The following is a 14209-nucleotide window of genomic DNA, read 5'->3' as shown; positions in this document are numbered from 1 at the left end:
ACCCTGAGATCATGACCTGAGCCGAAGGCAGACGCTTAACGACTGAGCCACCCAGCTGCCCCTAAATGTCAGGAAATTTAATCCTGTGTTTCAGAAATTCTCCTAAATAGCATAATTTTCATATTAACCACCTCACACTGGGAAAAGAGCACATTATATATGTGTATATATAATATGTGATATATATACACACATATATGTGCATATATATGTATATATATCCTATATATATCATCTATTTATATATATATATACACACACACCAAATAGTTGGTGGTAGTTTTAATATGTTTGCTTGGAAATGGTATTTTGCTTTGTAGTGAAAATTCTTCCTTTGGGTCATGGGGAAAGAAAGCATTGATTGTTTCTTGTTACTTCATTCCACTTTGTGACATGAAGCCCATCTTGTAATTTTTCCCTCCTGATGCTGTTACCCCTCAGACAAGTACTGTTGAGGCAAAGTGAATGTTTGGAGCGGAATCTCCTTCCTGTCCTATCTCTGCATTTTAGGAAAATCCCACTTTGCTCCATTACTTTCCTTATCAGTCTCATTTGCCAAGGATGTCCTGTTTTATCAGCTTTTTTTTTTTTTATCTCCCTCAGGTGGCTAAACCTGAATCTTTCTAAGTTTAACTTGTTAATAATGATTTCCGAGAAGCTGTAATAACAGAATGAGTTTTTGACTTACTGTTGTAAGTGTATTTTTGCCTAGGACAGACTCAGGTCCAGCCTCCAAGTTTCTGGTTAGCAATGATGATGAAAATATAATGTCCCATATTTCCTTACATTTTGTAGGCTTACAAATCCCATTTTCATACATTTGTGTGATCCTTGTGACATCTCCGTAGCAAGGCCAGGTAGGTGACGTCATCCCAGGATAGCAAATGGAAGGACCCAGGACCATGTGGCTCATAAGTAGGGGAGCTAAGCCCCAGGCCTCCAGCTCTCTCTTTAACTTTGTCTCCCTTTCCTAAGTGCTGGGATGCTTTTGAGATAATTGTTTAAACTTTGTCTCTTCCCTCCTCTTGGCTGGCACTTGGCCAAAACCATAACCTTTTCTATCATCTTAAGTTGTTTTTAAAAAGTACTGATAGGCTGATGCAATAATTAGTTCAGAGTTTTATTGTTTGACATTCAGTTATTCTTGTAGCCGCTTAGGCAAATGCCTTTGCATTTGTAGCATTAAAACGAAGGTGAAGAATATGTTTGTAACTCTGGAGAATAAAACTGGTTCGTTTATTGCCACAGTGACAGTGTCTTCAAATGAGTCTTAAGGTGGAATAATTCCCTCCTGATACCACTGACTTGTTTCCTTGTTTGCCTCTCTCCTCTTCATTTTCTATATCTCTAAAATGGGAATGGAAACATCTACATCATAGAAGATTAGAAATAATACCTAAAGAATTTAGCAAAACCCTTAACACAACGTAGTAATGCAATAAGGTTACTTTCCTTCTCCCTTGAAAATAACTTTTGCAAGGAAGAAATTCTGAATGGGTAAAGCTGTAAAGCTGGTAGCAGGTTGGGCTCTCTAGAAAGCCGACTCAGCTGGAGATTAGCTTGTGGGGTGTTTATCAGGGAGTGCTCTTGGGGTTCACACGCATGGAGGGGAGCGGAAAGAAGCGGGACAGGGCAGAGGGAGAAGTTGACCTGTGAGGCTGGCCCAGTGACAGCGTTGGTCCCTTGAGCTAGAGTGACCCTTCAGAGTGGTACCAAGCGGTAGCAGGAGGACGTGGCCCTCTTACTCCCACCCGGTCCGTCACCAGATGCAGGCTACCCTGGGAGGAGGGCATGACCTTGGGCCAAGCAGCTCTCTTCAGCAGAGACCATTCCAGAAGGGGGCTGGCAGCCAAGGGCCACCTGCCCTAACGCTCTCCGCAGCTGGGAGAATAGGGCATGTGTTTCTGAAGAGGGTTTCTTGGTGTTGCAGCAGCCTCCCCCAGACGTGATGTTTACCTTGGGTCCAAATGGCAGTGGTTCAAGCAGAATGAAGGTCTGCAGTCCCTGAGAAAACGGTCCTCCTTTTTTTTTTTTTTTTTTTTTTTAAGATTTTATTGATTTATTTGACAGAGAGAGTGAGAGAGAGCACAAGCAAGGAAAGCAGTAGAAAGAGGGGGGGAAGCAGGCTCCCGGCCAAGCAGGGAGCCCAATGTGGGGCTCGATCCCAGGACCCTGGGATCATGACCTGAGCCGAAGGCAGACGCTTAACGACTGAGCCACCCAGGCGCCTGAGCACTGTCCTCTTAACAGTCAAGGACAGCAATACATTTTCAGGTGATCCTTGTGAAATGTCAGAAACGAATATACTTTATTCAGTGCGCTTCTGATTCCTAGTCATTCAGGCCAGAAGGGAGTCATAGGACATGTCTCAAGCCTGACCGTAGTGACTGTGGTATCGGAATGGAATCCTGCTTGTCAGCATGCCTACATTTGTGCCTCTCAGGTGTGCCTGCAGGTGTACGAGGCCTTCGGGCATGGACCATTCCAGAACGGAGCCACATCCCAAGCTCATGGCAAGTCTGAGGATGAGAAGGAGCACAGCAGTTCTTTCATTTCCTTAGTTCATTTTCAGCATCAAAGCAATATTCAGGAGCTCCCATTCCATCTCTGCCCTCACATTTCTCTTTTCTTTTCTCTTTTCTCTCTCCTCTCCCTTCTCCCCCCTCCCCTTTTCTTTTTATTATTTGAGAGAGAGGAGAGAGAGCACAAGTGGAGTGGGTGGGTGGGGGGAAGGCGCAGAGAGAGAGAGAGAGGGAGAAGCCGACTCCCCGCCGAGCAGGGAGCCCGACTCCAGGCTCCATCCCAGGACCCTGGGATCATGACCTGAGCCCAAGGCAGATGCTTAAGTGACTGAGCCACCCAGGTGCCCCCCTCCCACATTTCATCTGATTTTTTTCTTCGGTCTTTCTGGGCCATCTGCTTCCACAGTCCTGCTGTCATGCGGATAGCCAGCCTGGAGTCCCTTGAGGTTAGGAATGACAACTTTGCTCCTAACCTGTGGAAGGGAAAGAGAGAGGACCTGTGGAAAGACAGTTCTGTCCTGTACTAGTGATGGTACCAATAGACATCTCCAAGTGACTTCTGTCTGCCCTCAAGCCCTATTCTAGACAGCTATAAAGAAAGAAGAGTCTTTGATTAGACTAGTATCTTGGTTTTCCCCACCATATTGTATCTTTGCCTACAGGAGGATTTTGTACATGTGCAGGAGAGGTGACCCCTTGTCTCTTTCCACAGTTCACCATTTCAAGAAATAAAGTCCCTGGAAAGAATTTCTCATTAATCTCCTTTCCCGTTTTATGTCTCTTCCAGCTCTTATCCAGGTCCTTCAGAAATCCTACTATCTCCCCTTTTCCATTTGTGCTCCCCCTACCACCAATGACACTCAAAACTGATAAACCTCAATGTAGATACATCCGTGACAAGCCAGAGCTGAACGTACAATGTGAAATGAATGTAGACACAGGCAAGAACCACTTTTAAATGTGCTCTGAGGAAGCGTTTCTTTAGCATGCCTACATGGTCAACACCTGCTTCATCACTGTCTTCTGTCACTGCTGTGCGTCAAGATTTTACAGTTGCTCACATCAACATGTTTATTTGGTTTCTGGTGCAGTCATAGCATATTTTTTGTGGCGAAAAACAGCAGTTTCATTTTTGTATTAAATAGGATTCTGTGGACTAGTCTCAGGATTTGAGGACAATAGCACCATGTTCTGTGTTGTAAATAGCTCACAAGTGACCTTTCAGACCACTACCTGTTCATGAGTCGGAGATCCTATTATTAGAAAGATGAAGCCCAAACTCTGACTTTGAGAGATGCTTTTCCTTCCTTTGTGTCACAAGGGACAAAGCATTTTCATTATTTTTTTTTACATTATGTTCCATTCATCTTCGATTGTCAGCCCATAAAGGGCAAGGGGCAGCCTTTGCCAGGGTTGAATTGTGGTGAGCAGAATCACGTAAATATTACTTTGACAATGATGATGAACTTATTATTGTCTGTGATGTAGAGCTACATGATTGACTTAAGAGTAGTTTTTTTAATCATTTTTTTCTATTTTTGCTTTTAAAAGTCATAGAACTCTGTGATTGAATTTCTCTATAGTGCTTAAAAGTTTTAAAATGTGAGTTTGTTGCTTGCATGAACAAACAGTATCATTGAAACTAAGGTATGAGTCCCTGCTTCACAGAAAGATTTTGCTTTCTTTTTATCTTCATAGAAAATACTTCCAAGTCTATATGAGGATGTTTCCCACAGCCATTTAATTTCAAATAAATTGTCAATAGGTACTAAACTGATTATTATTATATAAAGGAATAACAGGAGTGATAACAGTGATAACATAAAAATCTATTTATGATATGATTTTCAAGATGATTATGCTTTACATTTAACACTTTGATCTTACGTGTGTATTTTTAAAAGACCTGAATATAACTTCAGTTTATATGCATGTTTTTTAATCCAAATAATTTTCTTTATGTAATAACAAGTGGGCAGAGATGAACACAAAACCGTATAGGAGTTTATATGTGCTGTTTAAAATTATACTCTCAAGGCTTGTGACTGAAACAATAGTATTGGACCTTTACATTTTCAGTTCTGTGAAGAGTTCATTCTCTGTGATCTTTTCTGTAGCTACTAAAGTTGTTTATAAGAAAACAAAAGCAAATCAAGGGATCAAGACAGTGTGTGGTCATGTTCAGTAGACTCCAGCATTACTGGGGGCAAAAAATGCCCCTGGAAAGTATACACTGAAGACTTTTTTATAAAGCCATAGCTTCTTTAGAATAACTGGGGACAAAGTGGATTTTCAACTATTTGTTAAAAAGACCTGTTTCATGCAAAAATCCCTGAAGGAACTTAAAGAGATTTAGTTGGAAAGTTGTATCCACAATGGAATCTAAAAATAACATAAAGTATATTTGATGGAAATGCAAATTGAGGTTTTGTGAAAGCCTATGTTATCTTGTGAATCTTGGCTTTGCTAAACCAGTTTGCTTAGTTTATGATACATCACACGCTCCCACTACTAAACATGAGCCATTCCTTTTTTCAAATCTTTTGCTCTTTTGCCTAGAACTGCCTTTCCCTTTCAACTTTCTTTTTCATAACCCAAAGCATAAATAATACAGCATTCATCCATCCACTGACAAGTTTAGTACCCTGCAAGGTGGAGTTCCTTGTGTAACTCAGATTGAAAATGCCTTGCCATTTTAGAGGGTAAAGTTCAAAGTCATGCCTGAACCATATCTTGAAAAAGTGCAACTCTCTAGGGCGCCTGGGTGGCTCGGATGGTTGGGCGTCTGCCTTCGGCTCGGGTCGTGGTCCTGGAGTCTTGGGATCGAGCCCCACGTCGGGTTCCTGGCTCGGCGTGGAGCCTGCCTCTGCCTCTCCCCCTGCTCATGCTCTCTCTCTCTTTCTCTCTCTCTCTCTCTCTGTATCTCTGTGTCTGAAATGAATAAATAAAATCTTAAAATAAAAGTGCAACTCTCTAATGTGATCTGCAGTGTAATACCTACTTTCAGGTGTTCTCGGCTGTAAGAGGTGACCCTAACATTCTGTGAATCTCTCAAACCTGGATGCTATTTTTAAGTGGCTTTATTCCATGTGTGTGTTCATTCTCCATTCCTGTACTCAGACACTCATATACTGGGTCTTGAAGGTGAATTAGAAATAGTTCATATTCTCAAGTAGACACAGATGAATAAAGTGGTATAATATTATGTGGTGCCTTACCCTCTTTGAGGTGTGGTCAGAGTACCCTTGGAGCGCAGATAAGAGAATAATTGATTCCACGTGAAGCAAGGATGGGGGAAGGAAAAGGGTAGCATCAGGAAATCAAAAGAGTTAACCTTGGCGCTAGAACTCAAACTAAGACTACTTGTAGTTCCCAGTGTCTAAGCGGTGGGTGGGCAACTCCCCAAAAGGGAATAATATGTATAAAGGCACTGAGGGCTGCAAGAGAGAGCTTGCTGTTATTTGGGGTATGACTGAGCAGAGGTTATGTTGTCTACCTCTTTTGTTTTAATAGAGGAGGCATCTGAAGCCCAGTGAGATTGAGAACTTATTAGCATGCTTTTATTTGTTTTCAAATATTATACAGCTGATGAGTAAAATCAGCATTCACCCATATAGACTGCTTGGATAAGAAGTGAGATGATACACAGATATAACCCAGACGAACTGTCATCCCAGTTTCAGCAATTCCTATGAAAGCATGAGTTTTTATAGGTAATACAGTTTGGATCTTAAAATTTTGAGTACCCTCTAAAAATAGTGTTGGCAATAATAAGGAACCTGCCTCTTTAAGATAAGAGTATTTAGCAATAATGACCACACCCTCATTCATTCCCTCAGTGGTGATTTACTGAGCTCAGATTGAGTACCAAGTTCTGTACTGAATTGGGTATACAATGAGGAGCTAAGAGCAACACAGTCCTTAAATTTGTGGAACTTAACGGTTTATTGAGGAGATATCATTCAAAAATGTGCACACATGAGTGTGGTTGGGTAGTCTATGTTGCCACGAGTGCATGTAGTTGTGATGAGGGGATGTGCATCAAGGAAGGCTGCCCTAGAAGTGACTGACCACTCAGCTCATATCTGTGGGAGGAATATGGCCTCACTTGGCAAGGAGTGAAAGGAAGAGTCTTTGCAGGAAGTCAGCCATGGGCAGAGTCCAGTGTATGATGGAGTATGGTAACCAAAGTATTGACAGAAGGTCTTTGTAACTGGAGTACAGAAAGTCAGGGTTAAGAAGGGCAGGACCTTCTAGGCTGTGGTACTGATTTCAATATTATTCTCAGAGCTCTGAGATATTTAGAAGGAGGATGACATCACATGTGCATTTTGAAATGGCCTTTTTAACTGTCATGTGAGAAGGGGATTGGGGAGGATACTGAGTATCTGAACATGGACCTGTTAGGGAGAGCATGGGAGAAGGCCAGGCAAGGCTTGGAGAGTGGTGGGAGCAGAATTATTGAGAAAAGGTGCCTTCGGGAGATACTTCCGAGTTAAGATTGTGATGTGGTGATGGATTGAATATGGGGATGAGGGGCCCAATGCATGACCCCTGAGTTCCTGGCCTTTCCAGTCGATGGATAGTGCTAGCATTCAATAGAACTGGGAACGGTGGAGGAGGATCTGGTTTGGAGACACCTAAGGATTGTATGAGCTAAATGGCAGCATGAAATAAAAGGAAAACAATTAGCCTGATCAAGCTCTTGTCCAGTACTGCACAATATGTTTAATCACCTTGAAATAGAAATCTAATGGAAGAAATATAAAAATTATCCTGATGCTACATACAGAAACAGAAAAACATGTACAAAAACAACAAAAAAACCCCACAAAACCTTAAGCCTAAAGGTGACAGAATCAAAGGTAACTAGGGGCATCGTGGACATTGTGTTGAGGAAGGACAACCAGGGAGACACCTAGAAGTCTTCACAGCGGCCCTGTGGAGGGATACAGAGAAATCCACTTAGTAATAGCAGGATAAAGCAGGACTGTCAATAGAATAATACTTTAGATTAACATTTCAGAATACGTGATTGGGAGAAAGAAAATAGCTTGATTTGGTTAGAGGATGAGGGGAGATAACGGGTTCAGCTGGAGGTATGCTAAGTCTTAGGTGCTTAGACATCTGAACAGAGATACACAAGTTGCAAGTTTGTGTCAGATTCTCAGGGCACAAATCAGAACTGGAGAGGGACTTGGCAAACCACATGTCAACAGGTGATTCTAGAAGTCTTGGAACTCTCTCCAAAGAGGAAGAATGTATATGGGTAGAAAGGAAAAAGTAGAGTTTAAATAACCGAGGTATTTATTAAATGACTAGAATGTCCCAGAGAGTGTAGAGAGTTATTTCCAAAAGGCACCTTATTTAATCCTCTAGTACCTTTTGCAGTTCTTTTATTGTTACCCCCATTTGCCTGATGGAGGTGATGCAGATTTTGAGAGGTATCCTGACTAAAGTTACACAGCTAATAACTGGTAAGACCTGGGCTCAAACTCATGTCTCATGATGCCAAGTTTGATGCTATTGTCCTGCTCCCCAGCCTTGATGCTTCAGCATCTTGGGCATAGAATGTGGGCTGACACCAACATTTAAGAACAGGGCTAAGAAAAGAAGGTCTGCAGAAGAAGGCTGGGGAGTATGAGAGACACGGTTCAAGAGAAGATAGACTCCTGAAAGTGATATGCGTGTGGTCACAGTGAGGGGACGGTGACTTCACGAGAGTGGTTTCAGAGCACAATGAAGGCTGGATTGAGTGGGCTGAAGAATGAAGGGAGGAAGAGGAGATGAAGTCCAGGAATGGTACTACTGTATTCAAGGAGGTGATGAGGGCTAGGAGAGGACATGCAGCCTTGGGGGTTACCAGGGCATTTACGAGTGGTCAGAGCTATATAGAGAGCTGTGTTGGGGAGTCCATGCACTTAGATCTCGAAGAGGAGCAGTGTGGAACCACTAGGCTTGTGAGCGGTCAAGGTAACTTCATGAATGTAGAAAGGCAGTTCTGGGTGCAAGCTTGCTCTGTAATCAGTCTAGTGTCTGTTCAGTTGTGATCTCTTAGAAGAAGAGGTCTCTGAAAATTATTTGAGATAATCTGTCAAGATACACAGACCTTGTATTATTTTTTGAGCGAACATCTAGCACATCAATATGAGGTCATATGGTATTTATGACTATAGTTAGAGAATGACATCATGAATTAGTGCTTGTCTAAAATGTTCTAACTTGGTTACTGTACAGTTATTTGCATCCATCTCATGTACTGTGGGTTATATTTTCTGTCCTGTGTTTTGATCTCTACTGTTAATTTTGTTTTGAGATTATCAAAGGGCTCCCATTTTTTATCAGCATGTCCTGATTTTTGACAGATTCATGTGTTTCTTCAAGCTTTTAAAATACATTCACAACAGTAGCAATAATTTATTTTGGGGATTGGGGGTGTATCTAAACCTCACTATCTGAGACAGAATTATAAAATTCACTTCCAAAATTTTGGTCTTTTAAAAATCGCTCAAAGCGTTTACTATCATTTTTTTTTTAATGTGAATTGCAAGTTGATTACAGTGCACTGTATTGAGCCAGAGATGTCTCTTCTTTTTTCATGTATTGAGGTGCATTTTTGTTATTTCTCCATCCTTGTCTCTTTTTTGACTCAGGCATTACTCTCCTGGGGAGAATTATTGTGCTTCGTTCTCTCTGTAACTCCTCGAGTTACCCAGACATGACTAACCTATCCACGCTTTCTCTGGTATTAACATCCTGTCCTGCCCAGCCCTGTGAAATGTTTCAGAAACCAGCCAGTCTATAACCACTAGCTAAGGCTGAATGGTGACACCCTACCCACACCCCTGGACGCACACACCCTATTCCGAGAGTTAAGGCATATGGGAATTGGCATGGTGGCTGTGTGTTTAGTCCTAGGGGAGGAGTCTAGTCATGACCAAATAAAATGTTACTATTGATTACTACTCAAGAAGACTGCTTTTATGCCACATACTTGGCTAAGCCCTGGGGACATATTAGCAAGTAAATAGATGCAGTCTCTTCTCTTGAGGAGCTTACAGTCTAGGAAAAAAGAAATCTCCTTCAAGCAACATTAATAGAAAAGTATACCAAGCTAAACAGCAAGTAAGATATGTATTCATCATTTGTTAGTGAACACATATTTATTGAGTAACTACGGTGGGCAAGGAATCTGGATGAAGAGTGAATATAGCAGTAAGTGACCCAGGCTCGTCAGGAAATAATCTTGTCACATAGATTATTGAGTAATACTCTTGGTATTTTGTATTATTTTAGTAAATTCCGTATCTTTAGAATTCATATTTATAACACTTATTTGACCCAGAAGTTGGCAAAGTATATAAACTATACATATATATATAAACTAGATTGACTCTCTTCAAAAATCTGTAAAATTTAAATATGACAGCAGGTTTTAGCTCTCAAAGTGTACTTCTTCTTCACATTCATTTTTCCTAGTCAGTAACATATAATAGTAAGTAGTATAACTGGCTATAACTGATATGATTATCTTCATATATTCTGTAACATCTCTTACAGTTATTGCCAGTTTTCGAGGAACTGTCTCGTATGGCCTGTCATTGGAAATTGGAGATACAGTTCAGATCCTGGAAAAGTGTGATGGTAAGTGGGCTAATGATGATTACTTGAGGTTGTATAACCAACCTCCTCACCATTGGACAGTTCATAATGTTTACAAATTCTGTCCTTCTATTAATTTCTGGGATTTTTCCAGTGGTCCCAGTGAACCATTTTTGGCAAAGCTTGTTTCTTGCGTATTCAGTGTTTGGCTTATGGAAAGGCATCATTTGCTGTTTTTAAGCTGATATATTTTTCTTAGTATTATTTCCTTATAGTCACTAGATGCCACCATAGAAAGCAGTTGAGGCTAGCTACTGTATTTGTGGGAATTCATAACTCAGTGCCAAACTAGAAGGTCTTTCTCAGAATCTCAAGGGTCTACTCGGTCCCCCAGGACAGGAAGAAACAGAGGTCCAAAGCAGAAATGGCTTCTCCAAGGTTAGGTAATCAGACGCCTTGGGGAGGACTCCTGCCAAGGCCAACTCTGCTCTAGTCAGCAGTCTTCTTCCCTGCCACCCCCAAACTTGAACTAAAGTTATTCAATGCATCTGAAATGTTAGTGGAATATATTGTAAGAACTTTATTAATTTATGCAGCATGTAACTCATTAAATCAAATACTTAATATGTTGTCAAATGTTTCCATTCCTGTTCCACAAAACACCCTTAAGCTCTCGTATTTAAAAAGATCCCAGTTGAAATGACTATTTTTTTCCTCGTTAACAAGATGACCACATTTTAAAGCCCTATCAGTATATCCCAAACCACCCATTTTCCTCCTGAAATGTTGTTCTTAATAGGAATTTATAATATGATAACATTCTGTCATGTCAAGATTCATTAAACTGTGTTCCTCCAAACAGAACTCTTATATTTACTTAGAACCTCACATTAAATGGTGGTGATACATGGACATTTCTGTGTACTGTAAATGATATCTTTAAAAATATAATAAGGTCTTCCATACTATTGTCAGATGCATTTTGTCTATTTTTACTTTGTATACAGATGAATATAAAATCTGTTTTGAATTGGTGCATGAAAATGGGCTCCATAACTAATGGAAGCTGTTTTGTAACCTAAAAACCTTTGACAGAGACCTCTCTATGAGACTTTTGCAGTTCTCAAAAAGTTTTGGTTTCTGTTAAAATAATTAAGAATGGATATATTTCTTGGATCTGTCTTTAAGGGATCTTATTAATCCTGAGATAGTTTCTGCTCAATTCATTTTGCTTTCTTCAGACTGACTTTAAAGCTGTTAGTCATGGCATTTTACAATATATCTTATAAGGAACAAACAAATTTTAATATTTATATTTAATACTTATAGAAATTTTATATAAATTATTTTATATAAATATTTAATATTTAAATACAATGTTCAAATATTTCCAATTAATCAAAAAAGTCCAATTCAACAAAATATTTGTTGCATGGTAATTTCTTACCAATAAACAAAATGGTTCCATGAAGAAACTGTAAGTTGAAAATAATACATTTATGGGGGATATTTATTTGCTATACATTTTCACATATATACCTTATACTTGTTTTAAACTATAAAAAGATACAGTCTTCTTTCAGGATAGTGCTGTAAAATACTGATTCAGAGTTGCTTGGAGGTTGAGTCATAGGCATTCTACAGAATGAAAGTTAGGGTGAGCTCAGGCGGTAGGACGTTTTGCTGATAAGAGTACCCATCACTTTTCTTGATGGATGATACCTGATTTCCCTCTTCTTATGCTATCAGACTGATCCTAACCCTAGATGATGGGCTTAAGGATGTGCAAATTTACTCTGTGACTGTTGGCTGAGCCCTACCTATGCTTTGGTGATAGGATCTGGGCCTTGTAGTCAGGCAAAGAGAAATTGGAAACATATTAAATCTTGTGCAGATTCTTGAATTTCCCTGAGACATAATGTAGCCTTTTATACAATGTGGAGAAACTATGCTCACATAAATTAACTTGCCCAGAATAAGATAATCTGATAAGTAGAAAAGCCAGAATTTAAGCCCAATATTCTGATTCCAAGCCCTGTACTTCCATTATGCATGTTTCTATTTTTCATATAAATTTCCATTACAATTTCTTAAACAGTTTATTAATAGAACACAAACTAGTAGTCACTTGAGCTATAGTTTCGCCCAATCCAACTCCCATCTTGTTCATACACAGAATATTTATTTATAGGGTAAAATTCCATCAGTAAAGGACAGATTTATTTGTTATCATTTCTTTTCTTTAAAATATTACAGTGGTTTATCAAAATAATGACCATGATTATTTCTCCGCAGGCTGGTACAGAGGATTTGCCTTAAAAAACCCAAATGTCAAGGTAATGAAAAATATTACTCATAGTCATAATTATAGGATTTTTTTAAGTTATTTTATTTTATAATTGAAATTACAGTTGGGACTCTTAGTTGAAATGCCAAATGGCAATACAGATTTTCATAATTTTGGAAATTCCTTTGAACTTGGATTATCGTTAAGACATGCTACTCAAATGATAATCTTATATAGCTCTTGCAGTTTGTACTGAGAAGACCTTAATAAGCTCATTATATATAAACAAAATCTTTTTGAAGTGTTAGTTTAGCAGAGAGTGAAATTAAAATTCAAGCGGGGGAAATAGATATTCCAAAAGAAAAATTGAATAGAGGTATTTAATCTTGGAATTTTCTGTGGTGTCATTTGTAAAAGAGTGGTGTAGAGAAACACGTGGATTTCAGCAGCTTAGTAAGATTCCCTTTTGGGTTTGGGCAGGTGAAACATGGGGAAACCATATTATAAAGATCTCCCTGTTCCTACCATTCCAGACAGAAATTAAGACTCATCCTTTATATGTTCATATACATCCTCAGGAATTACAGTAGGAAGTAGTATGATTTTTGTTTTACCTGTCATTTGTATACTTTATGACTTTGACACTCATCCTTACTATTTATTGTCTGTGTTTGTCTACTGTATTCTAATCTCTCCAACTTTCATCCATACTTCCCACATTCTGTAATATTCTCTTGCATGTCATGTTCATTTCTTGGTTTAATTCTGGCTTTATTAGGATTGTAGATAAGAAATTGTATCATTGCTTACTCTCAGAATGTAATGTAAGTAGTCTAAATTCTTCTGCCTGCCTTTCTGCTTAAATATACCTTTTTCTGGATCATCCAGCTATGTTTAATAACTGTATTTCATTTATTTTTGGTCATTCTAAAGAGAGCCTGAGGAACAAAACAATGTAAAAATTTAATTTTTTAAGATACTTTAGCCCTCATTTAAAGTTATTTTTGGACATCTGCAAGGCACATGCAAATGTAGCTTCAGTACTTAATTATCCATTTGGAATAATTTTAAAAAAATATATTATGGCTTATTTCTGCCACTCTTCTAACCTCAAGTTCTGACTTTTTCTTATGAATTATAATTACTCTGTTTGTTAATCCTACCATATTGAGTTAAATTTTGAAGAAAAAATATATTTTTTAACGTGTGTCTATTTACTACTGTTGTATGTACAGAATTTGCTTATTAAATTTTATGTTATCCTTGGATCCACAATGGTGATAACATATTCAAATGACATTTGCTTTCCTAAATATTTAATTGAATTTGTCATTTGATGATACATCAAAAATCATTCAGAGGTTGTTATCATTTAATGGACAATAAAACTGATGCTAATTTTTTTTTATGTTGTTTCTTTCAACTTCCCATTTAGAACAAAGGAACAATTTCCTTGCCCTATCTTTTCTCTACAATAAAAAGCTTCAAGCTAGCATGCTGTCTTTTCTTTAATTTTTGTTCCATCAGAATGCAGCCTGGTGATTAATTGCTGCTGTGTTTTCATCAAAGATCTTCCAGGGGCACCTGTGTGGCTCAGTCATTAAGCGTCTGCTTCGGCTCAGGTCATGATCCCAGGGTCCTGGGATCGAGCCCCACATCGGGCTCCCTGCTCTGTGGGAAGCCTGCTTCTCCCTCTCCCACTCCCCCTGCTTGTGTTCCCTCTCTCGCTGTGTCTCTCTGTCAAATAAATAAATAAAATCTTAAAAAAAAAAAAAAGATCTTCCATAACACATAATAT

The 14209-nt window shown here is 39.0% G+C and overlaps 1 protein-coding gene across 7 annotated transcripts in view; it reads left to right on the top strand.

Annotated features, from left to right (window-relative positions):
• The window catches only part of DOCK4 (dedicator of cytokinesis 4), a 421803-nt gene that overhangs the window by 174836 nt on the left and 232758 nt on the right, over positions 1-14209 (top strand). For all 7 annotated transcript variants that reach the window (XM_088018529.1, XM_028104818.2, XM_088018530.1 and 4 more), the window contains exons 2-3: positions 10083-10166; positions 12420-12460. In XM_088018529.1, coding sequence (XP_087874655.1) covers positions 10083-10166; positions 12420-12460 — 125 coding nt within the window. The remainder of the gene's footprint in view (positions 1-10082; positions 10167-12419; positions 12461-14209) is intronic.

The sequence above is a fragment of the Eumetopias jubatus genome, unplaced genomic scaffold (assembly GCF_037043125.1).
Source record: "Eumetopias jubatus isolate StellerSeaLion01/CBP00866 unplaced genomic scaffold, mEumJub1_p1.0 scaffold_14, whole genome shotgun sequence".
Classification (NCBI taxonomy): Eukaryota; Metazoa; Chordata; class Mammalia; order Carnivora; family Otariidae; genus Eumetopias; species Eumetopias jubatus.
Note: the sequence above shows the minus strand (reverse complement) of the source record. Positions and strands in the feature narration are given on the sequence as shown.